The sequence below is a fragment of the Parus major genome, chromosome 5, assembly GCF_001522545.3.
Source record: "Parus major isolate Abel chromosome 5, Parus_major1.1, whole genome shotgun sequence".
Classification (NCBI taxonomy): domain Eukaryota; kingdom Metazoa; phylum Chordata; class Aves; order Passeriformes; family Paridae; genus Parus; species Parus major.
Window position 1 is genome coordinate 47,607,713 of NC_031774.1, and position 22,130 is coordinate 47,629,842.

The 22,130-nt window shown below is 39.9% G+C and overlaps 1 protein-coding gene across 3 annotated transcripts in view; it reads right to left on the bottom strand.

The window, feature by feature from the left end:
- Positions 1–292: 292 nt before the first annotated feature.
- Positions 293–22,130, bottom strand: part of SYNE3 (spectrin repeat containing nuclear envelope family member 3) — a 62,333-nt gene continuing 40,495 nt past the window's right edge. For 2 of the 3 annotated variants that reach the window (XM_019007017.2, XM_015630989.2), the window contains exons 17-18: positions 21,591–21,629; positions 293–10,304 (exon numbers count right to left, since the gene is read on the bottom strand). In XM_019007017.2, the coding sequence (XP_018862562.1) occupies positions 10,107–10,304; positions 21,591–21,629 (237 nt within the window). In that variant the 3' untranslated portion in view covers positions 293–10,106. The remainder of the gene's footprint in view (positions 10,305–21,590; positions 21,630–22,130) is intronic. The other variant, XM_015630990.3, reaches the window with a different exon arrangement.

Genomic DNA, 22,130 nt, shown 5'->3' on the forward strand with positions numbered 1-22,130 from the left:
TTAGCAAATTCACATTTTCTTCAGGTCCAGTAGAATTCTACCTAAATAGCTTACAGAAAAGCTGACATTTTCTGTTAAATCTCAATGGACTGGAATGAAGTAGCTACATTTAGCACAGCCATCTTCCAGTGATACCTGAGAGGCAGGCAGCAGCAAATCTTATCTTATATCCTATCAAAGCAAATCTTGCTTTACTTGTTCTGGTTGTTTCTAGGTCAGCCCAAATACTCTGATGGTATGAAACAAGCACAGCAAAAATGTGTAACCAGCACCCAAAATAATCCAGAAGTCCTTAAAAAGAAATGCACATGTGTTTATTTACTACACTGTAACTGCAACATTAAATACAACTATCTTTTCATTTCATAAAAGGACACATGCAATAAAATATTCTGATTTCATAATCCAATTCAACACAGTTCATTGGTAACAGTGGAGCATCATAGAACAGGCAAGGGCTTGGGATGGTGATTTCCAGTCTCTTGATCCTACTTGCAAACAGCAAAATCACATTGTATTTTATTTTTCATCGAGGGATAAACTTTTGGAGTAATGTGGCTGGACCACGGAAGGTTCCAGCTGCCCCTTAACTCCCCTTAATAAGTCCCCTAAGACTTATGAGTCTTGAAGAATCAGATTTTTTTACTTGGGAAATATTATGCTTTGACAAGAATGAGGAATAGACAGTATTTTCCAAGCATAGAGCAGAAATCCTTCTGTGTTATACCACAGCTGAGGTACAAAACAAGGGCCTCTGCTTCACAGGTGCAAAGAAGCCAAGGCTGTGAGTTACTTTAACTATTGCTCTAAAGAATGAAATCAGGCCATTTTCTGCAATATTTCACTGCAGCTTTCTATTATGTTCATCTGCTCCTGGGGCTTCAATCAATTTAATCTGGCATTTCAGCTATGGAATAAATCCACAATACACAGGAGGAGTCCACAGCTCAGAAAAGCTGAACAGGACAAAAAGTTGTCCTGAAATACTCAAATCATAGCCTCTTAACTGCTTAAAAGGTCCTGTTCTTCATTAGAAAAGGTCCTTACTCTATCAGAGCTATTCACACACCACAGGCTCTTATTTTTAATATTTCCCATGAAGTTTCATGGGACTAGTTTTGAAATAAGGTTCTAAACAGTGCAAAAAAACTACAGACTCAGGGCCCAAAATGGTACCATTTCTTCCTGACTTTCATCTGGAACTTTCTAGGCAGTGACATAACACTGTCCAGCCTTTCAAAACAATGACCTGATTTCTTTTTGTACATCTTGCATGGCATAACACTAAGGATGACTTAGCTCTAACAATTTACATAAAACATAAAGTCAGTCTTTTGATGCAGCTGCGTTTTTATAGAATTTCACAGAGTCAGTCAGTATACAGAAGCTTACAGCTTTTTGAGCAAATTCTAGCAAATAGGAGGATTTATCTATGAAAACAAAGAATTCCAAAAGTACATGGAAATCTGTAGAGCAAAATATATATCTCTATATAATTTCCCAACACAAGCAATAGGCAGTTTAGAAAAATATGATTGTTATAGTCTTTCTGAACCAGAAAAGAAAATATTTAAAAAATAAGTTCAGCTTTCCACAAAGCTGTATTTTTAATAAGAAAATAGAGTGGTCCACATTTCCCTGAATAAGCCTGAAAGGTTAAAGAAAGGTCCAAGCAAAGCAAGGAGTCTGACTTGGACTTGATATCAGCTGTGATAACATGCACATGTACAGAGACAGCTGCTTGGCTCCAGTATTGTTTACCTTAGAAATGAGCCTAATTTATCACAATTGTATTAAAAAATCATAAATAACATGACAAAAGTGGAACTGGTCCCCGCAAGGCAAATAATTATATTCGTACAAGCGAAAAGTGACATCAATCCAGTTATTCTCTTGTGACAGTTAAAAGGTATTTTGTACCCAACTGTTACATTGTACAGCACATGTATAAACACAGATTATTATTGCAGACTTTGCTATCAGCTACCATACATAAACAAGAAGAGATGTTCATGCTGTAATTGCCTCTAAGGTTTTTGTTCAACTTGAATATTAACATTTACAAAAGCTGAGGTGGAGACCTGAATTCAAGCCAGGATTTTAACATGCAAAATGACAGGGTTCACAGGAAGGTTTTGTATCCTCCCCATTACTGACATTTGGAAGTGGATAGGAGCTCTGAAGAATTTTACAACCATTTATAATATGAGTTTCTCTTGTGAACAGCCTTTGGTTTTTCCTGTGCCCACAGGCGGGTGATCTAATACAGGACATGCTGATGAAATTTAGAATCACATCAATAAACTTCCTGTTAAGGAGAATCCAAATTTTAGTTTCAAGTAATTTCTTAAAGAAGGTGGCAAAATGTATCTCAGTATCTGCTGACTTTTAAATTAAAAGCAGAGAACAGTTTGATTGCAGAAATGTTGCTCCAGGCTGTTCTTAATAACTATTTAATTTATCAGTTATAACTTATTAATTCTGTTCAATGTGAGAGCAAATCCCTTCATTCTGTTGCAATTTTTGTGAAATATGTGGGATATTCACTCACCCTATATGAGAGTCTTAGCACATTTCTTTCAACTTTCTTCTAGCTTGGAATTAAAGAAAAGCACAAAAACTGATGGAAGCAAGATTGATGGAGTGTTGGTGAAGGGATCCAAAACTGTTTAAAATCCAGGCTTACAAATTAAATTGGGCCTGAGACAGCCCACTGCTCTGAGGAGTGAGGACCCCCGTAGGAACACTGGACATGGGTTATATTGCCAGTAAACAACAGCTCCTGGCTCTCCTACCACTTTTCAGTGTCAATGGAGAGTTTTGTCTTAAGAAAGGCAATGACAGAAAAATGCAACACCTGCATTATTGCTCGTGTAATTGCTTCACAGTGGTCCAGTACAGCCAAGTAAACAAAAGAGAAGAAGGTATGCTGCTGAAAGGGAAGCTCTGAGGCTGGGCAGATGGAGTGTGCCCTCCTGGAATCACCTGACAAACTCAGTTAACACAAATTAAAAGGGAAAAAAAGTTGAAGGAGTCACACTGATCCAAGGGAAAACATTTACTGAGGCAAAAATTACCATCAGGGTCTTGGAGCAAGACAAACGTGTGTCTTTTGCCTTCCAGTCAAGCCCATGTACAAAATGGAAGTTTGAGGACAGACATAAACACATAGCAACATCCAAACACCTTCAGGAACAGCCAGTGTTCAAGCAATGCCTCCCAGGTTAAATTCTTACAGGGTTTGATCTGGAAATGTGATGGAAAAATCAGCTTGGGTGCTTTTCACCCCAAAGACTGAAACCCAGACTCAAAGCTTATTAAATCTCATCAAAGCTCATTAAAACAAGTACCTCTTCCAGCTTCCCTTTAAGATAGTTTCCCTTAAAAGCTGCACTTAAAAGTTACAGTGAAGTGGAATGTCACCTTTAAGTAGAACAATAATTACACTCCCCATTACATATATATATATATATATACAGACATACATATATATATATATTTCATGGCAACAGAAAGTACTGTACAGAGGCATTCATTCATATCTGTAGTGAAACAAAGTCTGTGGTGTTCAGTGCTTATTAGACTTGACAAAAGAAATAATTTGGTTTTGAAGGTGGGAATCACTTCAGGAGAAATAACAGCTCCTGCCCCTGGGTTCCAGCAGGAGGCCTCCCAGCAAAGTGCTTCTGAGGGTGGTGGCACTGCTCTCCAAACCCACCTCTCCCTCTTAACACATGGCTTTTCATGGAGCAAAAAGGAGCCAAAATAAATGGCTTGCTATTGGGCATGATAAATGAGTTGTGAAATCAGTTTGTGAAAAGTGATCATTTTAGTTTTCTTTTTTACTTTCCCCAGGTCAGAAAAAAGGGGTTTTGGCTTATTTAGGGTGTATAACAACGAGAATGGAACACTCCTGGCAGCTCAAGGGCACAGACCCTGGCTGAGCAGCACCTGGGAGCTCTTACCCCAGCAGTGACAATGTGAGGGTTGCAGAGCCCCAGCTGAACCACCAGCCCTCTGTGCTGACTGAGGGGCAATTTTCTGCACACAGTAATTGGATTATATATCAAAACCTGCTTAGAGAGGAGAAGAGAAAAAGGCTCTGGGCAGGCTATAAACAGTGCTAATAGCAAGGCTTTCATTATTAATAATTGTTTGTTAAGTGACACCCTCACATCCTGTCTGCAGATGTGGCTATTAAGGGCAGTCCCTGAGCCAAAATTGAAGGCAGATGAGGGCAGGACATGGCCAGGAGACTTGGAAGAGATTACTGACCAGGACTAGAGTCCCCTCAGATAGTGATGAAGGCTGGTTTGACACAGGGGACAGCAGAAACAGACAGAGCATCTGCAGGAGGAGCTGCAATGGGGGAAAAAATGACTGGATTTTAAACTTACTGAAACTGGATCAGATTTTTGCTCTAAGTGTTGAGTAAGAACAGCCACTGGAAACACTTAAGGTGATAGGAATGACCTAGGCTGTGGAAGAACTGCAACAGGAAAAGAAGAATAAAATACTGAAATAATTTACTTTGGAAAGGAAGCAAAGCCAAATCTCCTCTGCTCTCATAAAAGAAGGAAAGAGAACACGGCCTGGAAAGTGTAGTGCTGGTCTTCCTGCTGCCTAGGATTTAACACTAAGTGGCCAAAAGAAGGAAAAGCAAACCATCCCCACTCCCCAAACAAAAAGTTTCTGATCCAAAACCAGTTCAGGGGAATACCTTTTTCACACAACTTGGAATAATGTGTAACTCGCTGATGTAAGTGGCTCTGGAGCCAGAAAGCCACTAGCATTCAGTAAGGCACTGAATAGGCTTGCCTCCAGAATCCAGAAGACTAAAGACAACACCTGACATTTACTTGAAAAGGAACAGAAAAACTCCCACTTCAGTTCTACAATACATTTTTGCCTCCTGAGGATTGAACAGAGACCACCATGACTAGCTTTCTATCTATAATTGCATTTCCTGTATCTTTTCCTGGAACATCAACACCCACCACCTACCATTAACCTGTCACTGAGGGGTTTTAATTTAGCAATTTCTTCTCTGTTTAATGAAAAGTGAAAAACACTTCCAGGGCTCAAATCTCAGCTCAAGTGAATCACCCTGAGGGGAGCCTCCTTCCACAACCAGGGACACGAAACTGAACTGTGCTGACTGCCGCTGTCAAAATTCTGTCAGGCAGAGCAGGATGGCAAGCCCTTGTTCCTGTACCATTAGTCCTGGACTGCTCTCATTATTCCAGCCCTACATGTTCCCCTCGTGCACTGGGGATATCAGGCTACCTTTGCAAGAACTAATGTCTCCTGCTGCTTCCACTGGGATGCTGCACCTTAAGCTGTGCAGTTTCACCTTACCCACACTTTACTAGGAGGAGGGTTTTTATCTCACAGGTACAGTGAGGCAAAATCTGGCATTTCCTGAAGCAGGTGAGGGAACAGAGGTGCCATTTAGGCTACAGTTTGAACTGGTATATTCCTGATAGATATTACTTATTTTCCAGATCAACTGATAACTCTCTGGTAGACACATATTCATATTTCAAATTGGATAGAAAAGTGATAATAAAAAAACAACAACTGTGTGACAGATTATTCCATCCTTCTTTGGTTTTGTTTTGGGTTTTTTTTTTTGTTTTTTTTTTCTTTTAATTCAAGAATCTTTGTTTTGTTTTAGCATTTAACAAATGTAACATGATCTCACAGTTCTTAAGTGGACATGTAAGAGTCAAAATGCCTTGTGCCTAAAACATCCTGCAGTTACCCAACACCTACAACTGACCTGTTTATACTCCAGTATAACCCACAGATACCTTTTTTAAATATGGCAAAAGTAGTAAGATTGATTTCTCACTGAATCATGTTGCCTGCACCAGAAATATTATCTTTAGTATTTTAATAAACTGTTTTCTGAGAGCTGCCAGCGGCTGACAGATAAATTAATGCAATAAACTTGTAATGGCTCAGAGCAGGTCAATGGTCTGGGAACTGCTAAGAATATCCTCAACAGCCCCCAGCGATTCTGGCAGAAGCTGGTATAGGTTCTCTGGACAAACGTGTTTTCAGCTGCAGCCTAGCAAATGATCCTGTCCAAGGGGCAGTAAAGTCTCCAGAAGCAGCTCTTACAGCCAGCTGGGCACATAACCTATGACTTGAAAGACATCTATACTGCCTGGCAAAGACATGTTTATTGGGGGTTTTATACCAGCATTTCTTGAAAGGCAAAACTATTTTTCCAGTTTCCTATGGTGGATCATTTAGTTTCAGTCTGTAATCTTTAGTTATTCCAAAAGGCTTTGTTTGGTCTGGGAATCTCTGTCACACAGCAGTTCTGGTAGGTTTTTTTCTCAAATTAAGAGGACTCTCATGTTGACACAAGTTAAAAGAATTATTGTACATGAACTCACTCTTTAAATCTCTTTAGTGCTAATGAGATGTGTCTGCACACACATCAAAGTAAAACATTCCCTATTTAATACTGAAAAGGAGATCTGGTGTAGCAAACTCCTGAGGTCTAGAGCAACTAGAGAAAATACTATTTTTTCTGATGTGTAGAGATCACCATCTGTCTATCTAGGAATGGCCATTTTTTTGAGATGTTTCTTCTCTCTGACATCTACAAATAGTCCAACAAAAGGGATTAAAGAGAATAAACATAAAGCCATTCTAAAAGCTGTCCAAATTATTCAGTGACCACTAGGTGATTCTATTAGTTAGCTTAGTATCTTAATTTACGGCCACAAATGTTTGAATTTTCAAAGTTCTTGGTCAGTACAAATAAAGTAGCACTTGGTAGAAATCATGACTGCTCTGGAGTGTTAGCAGAGGAATACAACATTTTTAATGTATGTGCTTAGAACTGAAGATGTGTTTCATACAGAGATTTATGGAGAGGGCATATATAAATAATATTTAATACCATTTAAATTGCTGGCTGGAATCAGAGAAAGGGCTGTTAATAGACATAGGGCACAATAGCAATTTTCTACTTCAATGTATTGCTGCCATGGAAAATTCTCTTGAAAGCATCAGGCTTCAAAATCAATTACAGTTTACAAAGGAGGCTTGCTTTCATGCCAGAGGTTGGGTTTGAAGTGTGCCTTGGGGTAATGTCTGACTGTGATGCATGGGCAATAGAGTGCAGGATTTTGCCTTCAGCACTGCAGGGTCATTAATGTGGCCAAGCAGCTCCTGGGTCCAACAGTGCAGGCAGGAGCTCGGGCAGAGTACGGGCCAGGTGCACAAAGCACACAACCTCAAAGCCCTTCCATGTGTCAGGGAGGGCTCAGCAGCCTTTGTGGCTGCATCTGGATTGGGGCAAAACACTGCAAGCCCTCGGCTGCACACCACATCCAGGGTTCTGTACATCCCATGTTTTGGCAAGGGAAGGCTTAAGGCTGTGGCCCCAGTCTGAACCTGAGCTATAACACATCTCAGTTACATCTGGATGTCAGAGATGTATGAGCTGGGGATTTTATAGGCACAAAAGTGAGCATATAACCACCAAATCATCTGTGAGCAAAGATGAGGAACTGTGCTCAAGATTTTAAGGACTGGTTTGGAAGCAGTATGATTTAGGTTGTGTTTGAGGAATCTGAGCTTTGTACAGTTTCCTGGAAGCTGGGCTGGGCAGTTTGTTTTGGTTATTCTAATGACTGACTTGATTAATATTTACACACACTACCAGGAATAGGTATCGCAAGCTTTTCAGAAAAAAACAAAACCCACAAGAGAATAAAAAAGAAAGTAAATTTCACATTTACATCTCAAGTTTACTTTTGTGATTTTTTTCTTTCTTTCTTTGCCAGATAAATCTCACACCTGCCTTGGACAGGTGAGGTAAATGACATGGAAGACTTAAATTGTTTTCAGTGATATGAACATTAAAGTCCTGTGCTTTGGATAGTTTTCATTGCAAAGAAGTAGATATATTCACCACTTCTGTGAGATATTCAGATTATTTAAGTTAATGAGAATGGATTGACTGAGATTTAAAGCAAAACTTTCCAAGATTACAGACAGGGGACTTGCAGAATAAACTGATTGCAAACCCAGCAGCAAAAATGTGTTTCTAATTTAGTTGTTTGGTTCTTTTTTTTAAAAAATCTGCCAGAGCACTGAAACATCAAGGTGATGATGCAGTTGTTCTTGTAAGATCCTCTGTGCAGAAATTTTTTCTCCCTGTTACACACTCCCATGGTGTCAAATGCATTTGTGAACCCACACAAATCACCCAGATCAGAAAGACTCAGCAGAAAGAAATCTGATGTGAGATTTTGTGCTTTCATAGAAAAAACTTTTCTATCTCCCTACTGATTTCCAATTGCAGCTTTATTATTCCTCATTACTTTTACTTTCTCACTGGTATTTTACTTTCATCACCTGGAACAGCTCAGCAAAACACAGAGAACTGCAATGTAGCTATGTCAAAGTAAGGTGTGTGCACACCTACAGCCATCCACAACCACACAGGGCAGGTTTCATTACTGCCCCTCTTCCCCCACACTTCTTTTCTAAAGGAAGATTTAATATGACATGGAGATGTGTGTGATGATTAACTCCTTGCTGGGCAGCCACAGGGGTTTCTCCCCCCAGGGCTGGCAGTAATTTTTTAGAGGAATGTGCATGACACTTGCACAGCTAATCAGGAGAGCAGGAGGAAGTATGTCCTCTGCCACCAGAAAGAACCAGAAAGTTGCAAAGAAGGAATTAATATGTCCCGTTCTCTAGCAAATTATAGCTCCTCTCCCCATGGGTCTTTCAAGAAAGAAATCACAGGCTTTCCTTCTCTTCCTGAAGTGAATGTCTTATCAATTAGATAAAACACCACTAAGAATGGCTTCATTGCTCTGAAGTGAGAATTGCTTTTACATTAAAAGGCAATGTTAAAATGTTAAAATTCAAAAATTTGATAGTCAGGCATAGGGTTAGGTAAAAAAATGACAAGTTGCCATAATTTTAGAGTTTAGATTACATAGAAATCTATGCATGACTGTCTTTGATATAATCAGTTTACACAATTTCCATAAACCATTAACACAAAAGAATTCTAGGTAGGAATCTTGTTTCCAGGGTGGTATTATTAAAGTACTTCCAATTTTTGCTTTACTGACACTGAGCCAGGCTGCATCTCACTGTTTAGGCTTTATAATCTGTTACCAAATGCCTCTTTATAAAGTAAAAAACCCAACAAAACCAAATCACTAAACCCCACAAACACAAAAAACTAACAAAAAACCCACTCTTTTTTATAGACAAGATTGGTGATACAAGGTTTTGTTCAGCGCTCACAAATTTGTTCAGAAAATTATGACCTGATTTTAAAAGTTCTCCTGCTAGAGAGATGCTAAAAAAATATATATTTTTTTTTTTCCTTGCTTTCTTCCCACTGTATTCCACCTCTCCTGATTCAGGTGGGCTGGAGAATACAGTAGCTGGAAAAGAAATCTGGTAAAAAATAAGAACAAGAGGAGGTCCACCCCCACTCCTACTGAAGTCAGTAGAAACACTTCTATTAGCTTCTGCAATCCCTGCAGTATCCAGATACTGTAAAACCAGCTCAACTTTCAAAGAGAATAGTCCAAATCTTCCTTGGGCTGAATATCAACCACTCTATTCAAACATGATTCTACTGTGCCTGCTCTCCAGTTTACACTCTGGTGCATGCCAAATGCTCTCATACTTGCTCTGACTTCAGTCTTTGTAAACAAGAATCTGATGTTAAAAATCACCCAGAAAATCCCACAACACCATCCTTCAGTATTGCTTGCGGAAAGATGGCAGAAACATTGCAGAATTATCCTTAAACAGTGGATGAGTAGATGGTGGTTGCTGGTTTGACCACAGATATGCATTTATATATATATATATGTACATACATACACATACACAATCTCTATATACATATTATAAATACAATAATAAAAAAATTGTAAAAATATTAATTTTGCTCCAATACCTGATTAGAATGGATTAATCTTATGTTGCAATTATGTGATCTATCCAGTTGACATGATGGCCATGTTAGAAGCCCTAAAATCTACAACAGAAGCAACTAGAAATAAAGAGTCTGCGTTCTGCCAGTCACCTCGTGCCACACCAAGAAGTTATGTTGGAGGTGGGCCCTCGTATCTCAGCATGAGCTTGAAGGAGCGAGCGAAGTTGTTGGCCAGTGTGCAGCTGTGGGTCTCTTGTGCCAGGGGCAGGAGGAAGGCCAGGAGCAGGAGGAGCAGCAGCAGCAGTTGCAATGGTAGTGCCGCCCGGCACACGCGGTGCAGGTACGAGCACACGCCTCCAGAGCGCTTCTGGAAAACACAAAACAAAGAGCAGCTCAGAAAAACAAACTACTGGGGAGGTTTGTTCCAAATACTGCCAGGGAGAAGGTCAGAACAGCCCCTGTTGTCCTTGGCCTAGGATCCAGCCTGGGTGCTGGGCACACTGAAGCTGACTGAAGTTAAATTACGTCTTTTAGGAGAATCATTCACTATTTTCAAGAATTCCCTGCTGGCAACTGCTGCTTATAGAAAGAAATCACTGCTGACTTTCTAGAAGAAAATGATTGTTTCTAAGCTCATTTTCCAGTCACAAAGCTTGGTTACACATGCTCATACCCAAGTTGCCAACTGGTCCCTCACAGCCAGCACAGGGCACTGATGGCCTGGCTTTGCTACTCTCCAGTCAGTAAAATGAGAGTGATGGTGCCTGGAAAAGAGGAACAGCTTCTGCTCTCCATCAGCACAAAGGAACTTCACTTGCAGCTCATCCAGCTCCTGGTCACGTGCCCTGCATCAACATGCTTTGGCTTTGGGGTCTGCAAGACTGGAGGTCAGAAAAAAGGCCCCACAGTGCAGCCTGCCTCAGTATTCCTCATACTTTACCAGGCCCAGCTGAAAACTTTGTGTGATGTGAAGGAATGAGACAAACACAACACTGATAGTGAAGGAGACATCTATTTCTGTGCAGCCTTGGGGGACACACACACAAAGGAGTCCCATTTCTTTATGCTGGTGCAAACCTAGAGCAGGTCAGTTAACCTCATACATTTGATCTGGTATAGGATGACCAGGGGAGAATAAATCTGTGGCTACAAAATCAAAATTCAGAAGAGGTTAATTAAGAAGGGAGATTTCCACTGGCAAGATTCCTGGGTACTCCTGCCAAAAAGTTGAACTGTGTGAGTTTCAAAAAAAAAAAATAAAAAAAAAAATCAACTCTCTTGAAAAGAAATCTGATAAAAAGGGCTCAATAACCCACTTATTTCATCAAACAAGGATTTATACAATGAGCATAAATGCAGTGCTTAATCAGCTATATTAGGTACCAGCCTACATCATAAATGTCAGCACGGAACATCCACTGAAGTGGGACCCACGTTTTCCACAAAAGGAAATTAATTTATTATGTTCAAGTCACAGGCAATGTCAGTCCTGCAGCAAAATTAGGGCTTCTGCCCACTATGGGGTGTTTAACAGGCAATGCCTTTGTCCCACCCTAGCACTGTTGCCTTTTTCCAAACCTGGAAATGAAATCTGAGATAATTTTAGTAAGAAGGTAATATAATGAACATAAATTGTCCATGGGAAACATCAGCAGAGAAGATATGGAGGAGATTGATGGTAGAAGAAAGTAATTATGCCTTCTGCTATTTTTAACGATCTCTTCCACTGCTTTCTAAATTACTCAGCCCCTTGTAACTCCATACAAATGCTTAAAGAATTAATTACAAAGGTAAATATACAGCTGCAGTTATACATCACAGGACAGTTATACTGCAAAATCCTTCTGTTGTAGTTGGTTTGCTTCCATTATATTGAATGGCTGATGAGATTTAATTACTGTGTCAGGCAGATGTAGAGGCAGCAGAGCAACAGCTGTTTGCTCTATCATTTCTGGCCCACAGTATCTGGACTGTAATTTGTTCACTGAGGCCAAGCAAAACTCAGATCCCTGGACACTGGAACTGTCAGTGGATAAAGTGTACATGCCAGGGCGTGAGTGGGACTGACTTTGAGCATCACTGGGCAAGTTCCCTGGGTACAGTGACTATTTACCCATGAAATCAAAGCTTCACCAACCTGGCTGCCTTGCAGATGTCATCTGCTCCTACTGTGACCTGTTCTCAAAGGACAAGGTGTAAGAAGCTGTACTAATGAGACTTTCCCTTCTCCAGTCCAGACATGAAATCCTTCTCCCCCGCTGGATATCATCTGCCAATAGGCTGAACAAAACCTGGAGGGTCTTCTGTGCTTACAGTCAACACTAAATCCATTATGCACAAGCGTGGCAGCCACAAGGCTTGGTCAGAGCTCTCTGGGCCTGTCTCTGTAATTCTGGGTGTGTTCAGTGTAAACCAGTGCACTGTCATTCACATCTTTGTTTTCACTGACACAGACTTCTCATTCTTAATTCTTCATTGCATCCATAATATGCACCAATATGAAAATATATTTATCAGAGTGTCCTAGCTGTAAGGGGAAAGACCCTTGCCAGGTTCCAGAATCCATGAGCAAGTTTGTTTGTAGATATTAACAGATCAAATCCGAGTTAATTCTGCATTGGGACAATTCAAACCACGCTTTTTGTCCTACCACTAAGGCACAGTAAGTCTTAATGCTGATGTTGTTACAGGGTAGGATCCTGAGAGTGACTGTTCGATACTTCATTACAACTGGAATCCTCAAAAATGTTCTCACAAACTCAAACTGGGTGTTAGAAATCCACCTCTCACTGACACAGTTGTGAGGACCACCAGTCTTCCTAACAATACCTAAAACTTTTGTTTTACTGCTGTCAGTCCCTTAGAATTGTTTTTAAAAGCTACTTCAGTCTGAAACTATTAGTTGACTGCCAGGCCAGCTGCAACACATCTCTTCCCTGTTATGACTTTCAGCCTATGAACTGGAGGAAAATGTGAGCCTTTCCAGTTGTGCCTTGTCTCTGTTCCTGCTCAGGAAGAAGACACCTTATGGTCACTCAGGCCTGTCACTGGTTTCCTGTGATGACCACACTGCCAGCTGGCCACTAATGTTTTTCCTACCTGATTCTTCTACCAATCCAGCATTTGATTCAGGCAGTTCACTGACTCTGCCTTGATTTCTATAGCAAGGACTATTAATGCAACTCAAGTAACATTTCAGTCTTGTCCCATTTTCCAAAATGCCTTGCTTTTAGATACACTGGAAGAAGCTGTAAAATAGTATTGCTTTTCACAGCTCATCCTCCAGAAAGAATTAATGCAAAATGGATTTATTAACAAGCTCTCATTTGCTCTCCCTGGAGCTTTCTGCAGAGGAGGATACTTGTAGCACATCCTAAGATTAGGAAAATCTGTGGAGGGACAGGTACCTTGGAGCAGAACTTCAGAGAAGGAGAAATATTTATTTTTTATCTGCTGCTTCTCTCCTACTTGCTTGCTGGGTTTATAGGCATTTGTGTTCAATGAACTTTTTTTTGTCTTCAATGCCCAGCTTCTCTGTTTTGTTTGATCACACAGCAAGGTCAGAATCATGTATTTTAGACTCCATCTGTTGTCATGGGAATGACTCAGCTATAGCAAACATGGTATTACGATGCCTCTGCAGGACTGAAAATGAGGCCCACAGGAGCTGTGAGGGTTTGGTGTTTTCTGCAAATTTGCAGTGATAAACCCTTAATAAATGAGGCCCTCAACCTGCAAACACTGAAATTCACAGAAGAGTTATCATTAATTTCAGTGTCTGCAGTGGGATTATGCACAGGAACAACTAAATAAAGTCAGGATCAGGAACTACTTGTCTGTGGCGGTCAGCAGGTATCTTACAAATGGATTCATTAGTTAGATACCAAAGTTGTTGTGACATGAAACCTACATTAGTTCCATTGCTTTGTGCTTGCTGGAACAATTGGTGATTTTTTCTTTTTCTTTTTTTTTTTTTCCTTTTTTTTGGTGATAATACTATAAGAGGTGTTAAAGGATAAAAAAAATTGAAGGAGACACAGTAAATTTTAATAGAAAAGATGATACAGTTGGAAAAAGCATGGAAAATTTGAGGCACTGACTACCTTTCAGAGTATGAAAAAAATAGCACTTAAATTTTACTATGTCAAGATATTTTTTTAGATCTGTGATGTGAAAAAGAAATGCTTTCAGGCTGTGGTGACCTGAGACCATGGCACCAACAGGAAATTCAGGAGGCCAAGGTTCAAATCTCTGTTCTACTGGACTCAGAGTGATCAGGGTCCTAGAGTCAGGACACAGTTCCAACCCTTTACACATCACTCAGGATTAGAAAAGGACAGCCTAACACAGTTCCACCTTTGCAAGAGACAGTTTGAATATATCATTTCCATATGAGATGGAAGGTTGATGAGAAAGATGAGAAGATTGGAACCACAACGCTTGTTACACAGTGGAATTTCCCTTTCCCAATCACTCCAGCTACTGGCATCAGTACAGCTACCACCCAGCACCCACAGTGCCTGCAGTGCATGTGTCAGATACAGGCTCCACTAAATATTCTGAAACCAAATCTTCCTCTGAGAAAAACTGGCAAAGCTCCAGTGAAGTCAACAGAATTTTAATTTCCACCATCTTAGAATAACAGCTGGAATACCTGGGTATTGAGCCAAAGTGTCAGAGACATTTTTGAAACACACATGGAAAAGGAATAGGTTGGCATTTAAAAAGAAAATATACTTTTAAAGTTCACCATCAAGAATAAATGTCCTCCTCTTCTCCCTCAAAATACCAGCACAAGCAAGGACTGTCAGGGGGTGAACGGCTGTGTTTTGTGTAATGCTAAATGCATGCTTGTTCCAGATGAACTGCACTGGCTGTGAACACTGACATTTGTACGTGATTCATGCTGGGGCGTTTGAATGACAAGCATCAGTTTAGATCTGGGGAGTCCTCAGAACTTAAATCTGTTTGCAGTTAATAACTCCTTACCAAACGCACCGTGAAAAATCACTTGGACGGGAAACAGCAGAAAAGCACTTTAGAACTTGCTACATAATATTCCTGTGTAAATTGCTGAAGTGTTTCACTAAAAATCAGTGCCCCCCCTGGTTTGCTATTGCCCACATTCCAGGATATAAGAAAACACACAGTTAATCTAGCTATTTTAGAGAGCAGAGCAATATAGCATCTTATACCAGCCTCATTAGCGGGGTTTTGCTGCTGCTTGTATGTCACCAGCATGCCTGACAAGAATCATACCTGCACCACTGAGTCACTGATCCAACAGAGAAAAAATATTTAGTCTGGATTTATTCCTCTTACCTCAGAGTATTTCCTGAGAAACGCACTGCTGTCTGAAAACTCCTGCACTACCCAGGGATAAAGAGCCCAATGCCCTCGTGTCCTACAGACACTACACACAGACACCAGCAGCCATTCCACTTTGTGCCAGGGCTGTACCCAGCCCAAGTATCCTCCATTCTACAGCAGTTGGCACAGATGCATAGGTAGTAAGGCAAGTATAAATAATTTCTCCTTAATAGTCTCAGCCTCCAGCTACTTTCAGTTTGGGCAGTTTCCTGATCCTGATAGGGCTTGTTCATCTGTTTAACATTCAGGGAATCTTTCTTCCAGACACTTGTCCTGTTTCCCCTTAGACCTACACAAACTGTACAGAGCCCTCAATATTCTTTAGCAAGGAGTTCCAGCTGGCATGAAGAACACATCCTTTGTGTTAGCTTTGAACCTCACTCCCAGCTCATTCTACAAGAAGCGATGAAGAGTCAACCGTCATCCACACCCTCAGCACAATTCACGATGATGTGAAACCCTAAGTTAAATGTCTAGGCAGGATGAATCCAGGCCCACCTCCGCAGTGGGAAGGTTACAATGTATTAAACTACAGCAAAGGAAAAGAGGAAGAACTTAACAGGGAGAATAGATAGGCCTTGGAAAGGATCACCTACATAGGTAAGGATCCTACCACTTTGCTACTCCTCTGAGAATAAATAGAGCTGCCAGGAAGGCTGAAACAACAGTTTGCCATACATTCCTGTCATACTGGACAGGAGTATGCCTGGACAGGAGTATTAAGCAGCACCAATGCTTTGGTGAAGCAGCTGCCTTATCAGCAGCATTTTGCCTCTGAGAGGCCCTGTGTTTCTGCCACTTGAGATCTTACTCAGCTGTCACTCACAGAGCCAGGTTATTGACAACAAGAAGAGATCAGTTCCACAGGGATCACAGGCTGCTCTCTCAAACCAAAGCTAATTGGTTTTTTACCTCAGTGTGAGATAGTTTGGAGTTGGGATTCTCATCAGTTCTGAACTCAGAGCCCGTACACTCATTTATCATGACTGTCCCACTCCAAGATAAACAACATATTGCAAATTACAGCTGGCCTTTTCAAGAGGGAAATCATTTAGGGGAGTTGGATACTACAGTCACCACAGAACTGAGCATCCAACATGCTCTTGGGCAAAGCATAATCCCATAAACCACAGCAGGAACTAAGATCAATCTCTGTTGATTAGAGGTTCTGTGGCCTCTGCAAAAGGACAGTGAGACACTGAGTTCAGCTTTGTACTTTCCTAAAAGCAAACACTGCCCAGGGTAGGCAGTGAGGCAACCAGCAGTGAGGAATGAGTAAGGGGACCAGGGACCCCACTGATTTCTGTGCTTATCATTCTCCTTTGCATAAAGAACTACCAGAATGAACCAGAATGCTGAAGAGAGGTTAACTGCAGCCATACAAGCAATTTTAACTCTGTTGTTTTCCATCTTCAGATTGCTTGACTTTGCAACCTTAATGTTCCTTTCAATTCTGAAGTGCATAAGCACGTGCATGTAAATAGGTAGGTATACAGGCAAATTAAGGACTGTTTTCTTCCTTAGTGAAGATTCTGGAGTACCTCCTCAACATGGCTGAGGAACAATCTAGAATATTTGATGAAGGCTTAATTTAAAAGAAACAGAAAACAAGGAAGAGCCAGCAGTTTGTATCTGAGGTTTCAGCAGCCACATATGGTGGGTATTTCAGAATTTCTGCCTCAAAGTCACTTATAACTAAGCACTGTGCCATCTGCTACTGTGACACAAACTAATTTATAAAGGTTAACTTCTGTGTGCATATACAGCATGACATCTTTCCAGGAGAAACATATCACAGGACAAGAGCTACAGCCTGATCTGTAAAAGCAGCACTGATTTCTATAATTCTCCAGACCTAAGCAAGCAGAAAAAGATCTCAGTCTTCTATATTCAGGCAGGCAGGCAAGTAAAACAACTTTTCCCAATTTCCAACTTCCACTCATCCTTGCAAGTTGAAATAAACTAATTAAAATAAGCATAGAAAGAATAAAAACTGTAAGAAAGACAAAATGTTCTGGAACTTGTAGATGTTACTGACATCAAAAGCTGGTTTATCGTGTCAATAATGTATGTTTCCAGCTGCTTTGCCAGTGACTTCTCTGAAGGAAAGATCAAACTTTTCTTAAAATTCTATAGTCACTATACATAATTTGAATATATTTGCATTTTATTTAAATACTTTAAAATGTGATTGCTTACTTTTAAATAAATAATAAGTATGAAAATTAGAGGTAATGATTAAAAGAGTTTTTCTTGCAGTGCCTTTTACAGTTGTGTTAAAAGCGTATTTTCAGGTACATGCTGAAAATTGGTTGCATTCTGCTATTGCTCAACAAATCTCTCTCTTTACCTTTCAGTTAGGACATAAAATTATATCTGCTGAAAAAATCATTCTAAGCTATCTCCTTGGTGAAAATCTGCAAGTACTTCACAACGTGGCAGGCAGCTAAAGGACACATCTTTTCACCTGAAGCAAGGAGCACCAACCACATGGCTAACACACACCACACGAGAACCATCCTGGGAGGCAGGATCACATAAACCACAATGAGCCCCAGATATCTGACATCTGAGGACACTGTAATGTAGATTGGAAAACAGCAGGAAACCTACAGAAATAAGAGCACACAGGCAGAGTCTCACAGGTGAGGTAATGTGAAGGGAAGCCTGTGAGCGTGATGGAAAAGAAAGGGGATGCTGCTGCCTGGTTCAGCATACTTAACAGTGGGTCTGAGTTAGAAATGGGCAATCAGGATTTTTCTGGAGGTGGGGTTTTTGGGGTTTTTTTTTTTTTACTAAGTTTCCTTTCTGAGCAAACGTCACTGTAAGGAGAGAAGTCTATCTGCTAATTTTTAATGCTAAGATGCCTTTCAGCCTGTGTTTGGGTCATGGTAAAATTCCTAAAACAGGTAAGCACAGGCATAAAGGCAGAGTGATGAAAAAAAACCCAACAAAAATGGAGAGATCTTTGTCTATAAAAGAGGTATTGAAAACTGAAGAAAATATACATTTTTAAAAGTATTTTTCATTTTACTAAGAGTTTGTACAGAAGATTTTGAGTGGGTACTGCCTAGCAGGACTTGTGAGGCAGCACTGCCACAGGCTAACACAGAATGCTGTACTTTTCTGCCATGAGGAACCTCCATCATATCTGCACTTGGGCAGAGCAGACCACAGAACTGTTTTCTTCCTGGCAAGCTGTGGCAGCTCTTGCTCTGCAGTTTCCTGAATGACTGCATTAATTTGATTGACTCCAGATCAATGGTGTCTCCAAAGAAGATTAAATTACATGTTCCTTCTGTCTATATGTTACAGGAGATTACTCTTAGCAGAATCTCAAAGGAAGCAATTAGCTGACCACTGATGTAATGAATTCTAATTATTTTGTTTGTACAAACAATAAAGCCAGATTGTTTGTTTAGCAAGGAAGTGTAATTACTCTGAGCACTTGAGAAAATAAATCAAACAGCGCTACCTAGACCTAGTAAATAATGAGCATTTGACTTCCTATTTATGCTAAGAATGCTCATGGAATATTTTTAGGTAGCTGGGAGCCAACCTATGAAACTAACATTTATCATGGTTATTATTGAGCACTTGCTTGATTATGTTCTTGAGTGTGCTAGGTACCTTGCAGAAATATCCATCTACATTGGCTGTCACTGGCACCTGCTAAAAATTCACTGCAGCCAGTGCAATTTCCTGCAACTGTTTTTTGTTAATCAACAAGAAGTCACTCACATCACAATCATTAGGCTGTTCTGCTCCTAAGGGCACCAGCGGCAGGGGCATGTCCTCGGCAATGGATGAATGATCAGGAAAAAAAGTGCATTACTATACAGGGAGCAGGCTCCATGTATATATCCAACATTTGGCCATGTAGACTAGAAATGGAATAAAATCAGAAGGCAATCAAATGACAATGGTTACAGCTGGGTCTTCCCCTTCTCCATGTTCATCAGCTGCTGCTGCAAAATATTCACTGCTGATTCATAAAGAGTCAATGCTGCAAAAAGCAGAGATCAGTCCAAAAATACCTCAACTTCTGCCACTTTTGCTGATTTTGTGTGACTTAAGAGCATGAGGAGGCTGACAAATTAGAGATAACCTGATCCTATTTTATGCAAACTCACTGGTTGTTGCAAGCACAGCCATCTGTACCTCCTGCAGACACCAACTCCTGAGATCAGCCATTCCCTTCAAGGTAGTTGGCTTCCTTTACCATAGGTTTTAAAAGATATTCATGCATGCAAAAATATTTTTCTTACTCTTTTTTTCTAGCCACATTTTAGGTGTTAAATCTGAATTTAAAGTAAACTGCATAGCCTAGAATTCTGCAGTTGGCCTGGTTTTCTTCTTAAGCCAAACAGTGATACACCCAAAAGGGATCAACATTATTTTCTGTCTCTCTTAAGTGGTGCTCAAAAATCTTATGGCAACACCATCTCACATCCTGATAAAACCTTAATGAAAAAAAAAAAAAGAAAAGACACTTCTGCTTCCAGCAGTTGGATTCTTGTTGTAGTGATACTGTTTAAATGGAGAATGAAAGCCCTGAGGTCAGTGAAATCTCACTGAAGTGAGCAGGGTGTAAGTTACAGCAACATCTGTACTGGCTGAAGGGAAACTGCAAATCAATTGTTAGTGCAATGGGAGCCATTTCCCTCATGCTTATGAGGTATTTCAGTTCTTCAGTCCTTTCCACCCTGAGCTGTTTTTCTTTGTGTTCAGTAGCTATTAAAAACTCACAGAGTGGGGTTTTTTTGTGCTCTTGCTGTAGGCCTAATTGACAAATGTTTGCTGCCTGCCATTATGTTAAGCCAGTATCTTTGAAAATTAACTGAAGCCTTTAGTCTAATCCAGAGAATTTAAGGGTGAATAAATACCATGTACCCCAAGGCAGGTGAGGCAGATGAATTAAAAATGGCATCTAACTGTAGAGGAGACATGCTTATGCCTAAAGCTTTTGTTTTGTTTTCCCCTACAAACAACGTGACAACATGAAATCAGAGAATTCCTTGGTCAGTCTTCTGGAAGATCCCTGTGAGCCTCTTCTAGGGAAAAGAAGCACTACCAAATGTTTGGCTGCCTCTACACCAAGTATTAAAATGTCATACTGTTTTTGCAGCCTGAAAAATTCTGGTGACCTTACTGGATGAAATAATTAATGCTGAGCCAGACAGGCAAGAACAGAAAGTCTTTGGGGGTCTTCAGGAAGGCTGAACTGCAGCCAAAACTATTGAGGAAAGTGTGAAAACTGCCTTAAAATTGGTCAGTACTTTGCTGGGTAAAAATATTGGAGCTGCTACTCCACATTTGAGTATTAGAGGAATATCTCATCAGAATGAGGAAAGTCTTGATTTCTGGCCATGCTTGAAGTGTACTGTACTGCACCCTTTAAATATTGGTCTCTTCTACAGAGGAGTTTCAACAGGAGAAATCAAGGGTTTGATTTACCTACTATTTGATTATCATCCTGCAACACTTTATTCATTCAATCTTCTTTGTGTTGAGAAAAATAGCCTTATTCTATTCCTTCTAAAAACAAATGGAAAGTGAGATGACAGTACAAAGTAGAGCAGCGTCTAGAAACAAAGCAAAATGTGACAGAAAAATTTGCTGACTTTAGTAAAATGGGATCAGAAGTGCTGCTTGGTTTAATAAGAAACTGGCAGCATTTTGTTTTCTTTTAGCTTCTCCTTATCATCTTCTGTACTGCTTCTGTTTCTTATGTCATCACTTCAAAAAGAAAATCCATCACAGGAGGAATTCTGCTGCTTAGAATAAGGATTTAATCTAATAGCATTAGACAAATCTCTGGACATTCTCTGGCTTTCTGCACTAGAAAGAATGTGGGCTGATTGATCCAAAGCATATTTTTTTCAGAATTGTCTAAAGAATTAGAAGTCTCATTTTCAAAATTATTTTAGGCACTTAACTGCTAAATCCTTTAGAGAGATATTTTGGCTCCTCTTTAGCCTCTTTTGAAAAATGAATTAAATTGATATAGCATGTAGATATATATAAAAAGCAAGTTTCCCTCCTCTAAATATCCATCCAGGAGATAGATATTTAGCTTCTAGAGATACAGTAAGCCTAGTTCAAGAGTAAAAACTCTGTAATATTTTTCCATTTAAAAATCTGGAGAAAAAAATAAATTCATTTAAGAGTGGCTCTTAATAAGCAAATTAGTTTCACAAATCTCTAGAAAAGTTTAAAATAATTTTCTGCAAAAAATTCTGTTCAAACTTTTTTTTAGCTTAATAATAAGAAACTGTCTTGCCTTTCTGAATCTGTCTGGTTCCTCCAAAGGTCCAGCACTCTGTTTAAAATAAAAAAAAAAAGAAGAGAAGAAAAAAAGAAGCATAAATTTAAGATCCCAGTGGAGCCTGTAAATGAATATTCACTACACAGGGGATGTTTCTTTCAAATGCATGGTCACCTGGACAGAGTGTACCAGCAGGAGATTTTTTTAATGGGCCTTTTAACACCATTAGGCAGAAAGGTGGCATGGTTTTAGGTTCTTGACTACTTGAACCAGATGAGCAGTTCTCCCAGCAATAGCTTTGACTTTACTGACACCTACTGACTATGCTAATGATTACAGAAGGTTTTGGTTAACACAGCATGAGTCATTACAATTGAGGGCAAACACAGAAATATGCTCTTTATTAATAAAAGTCATGCTTACTTTCCATGCATTTTAAAGGATTCATGATCCAAATAGGCTTTGGATTTCAAGACATGGTGTTCTAAGGCAGAAAATTTTAAAATGCCTCAAATTTTAGGTGTTCAAATTCAGATACCTTTGAAAGAACTGCTA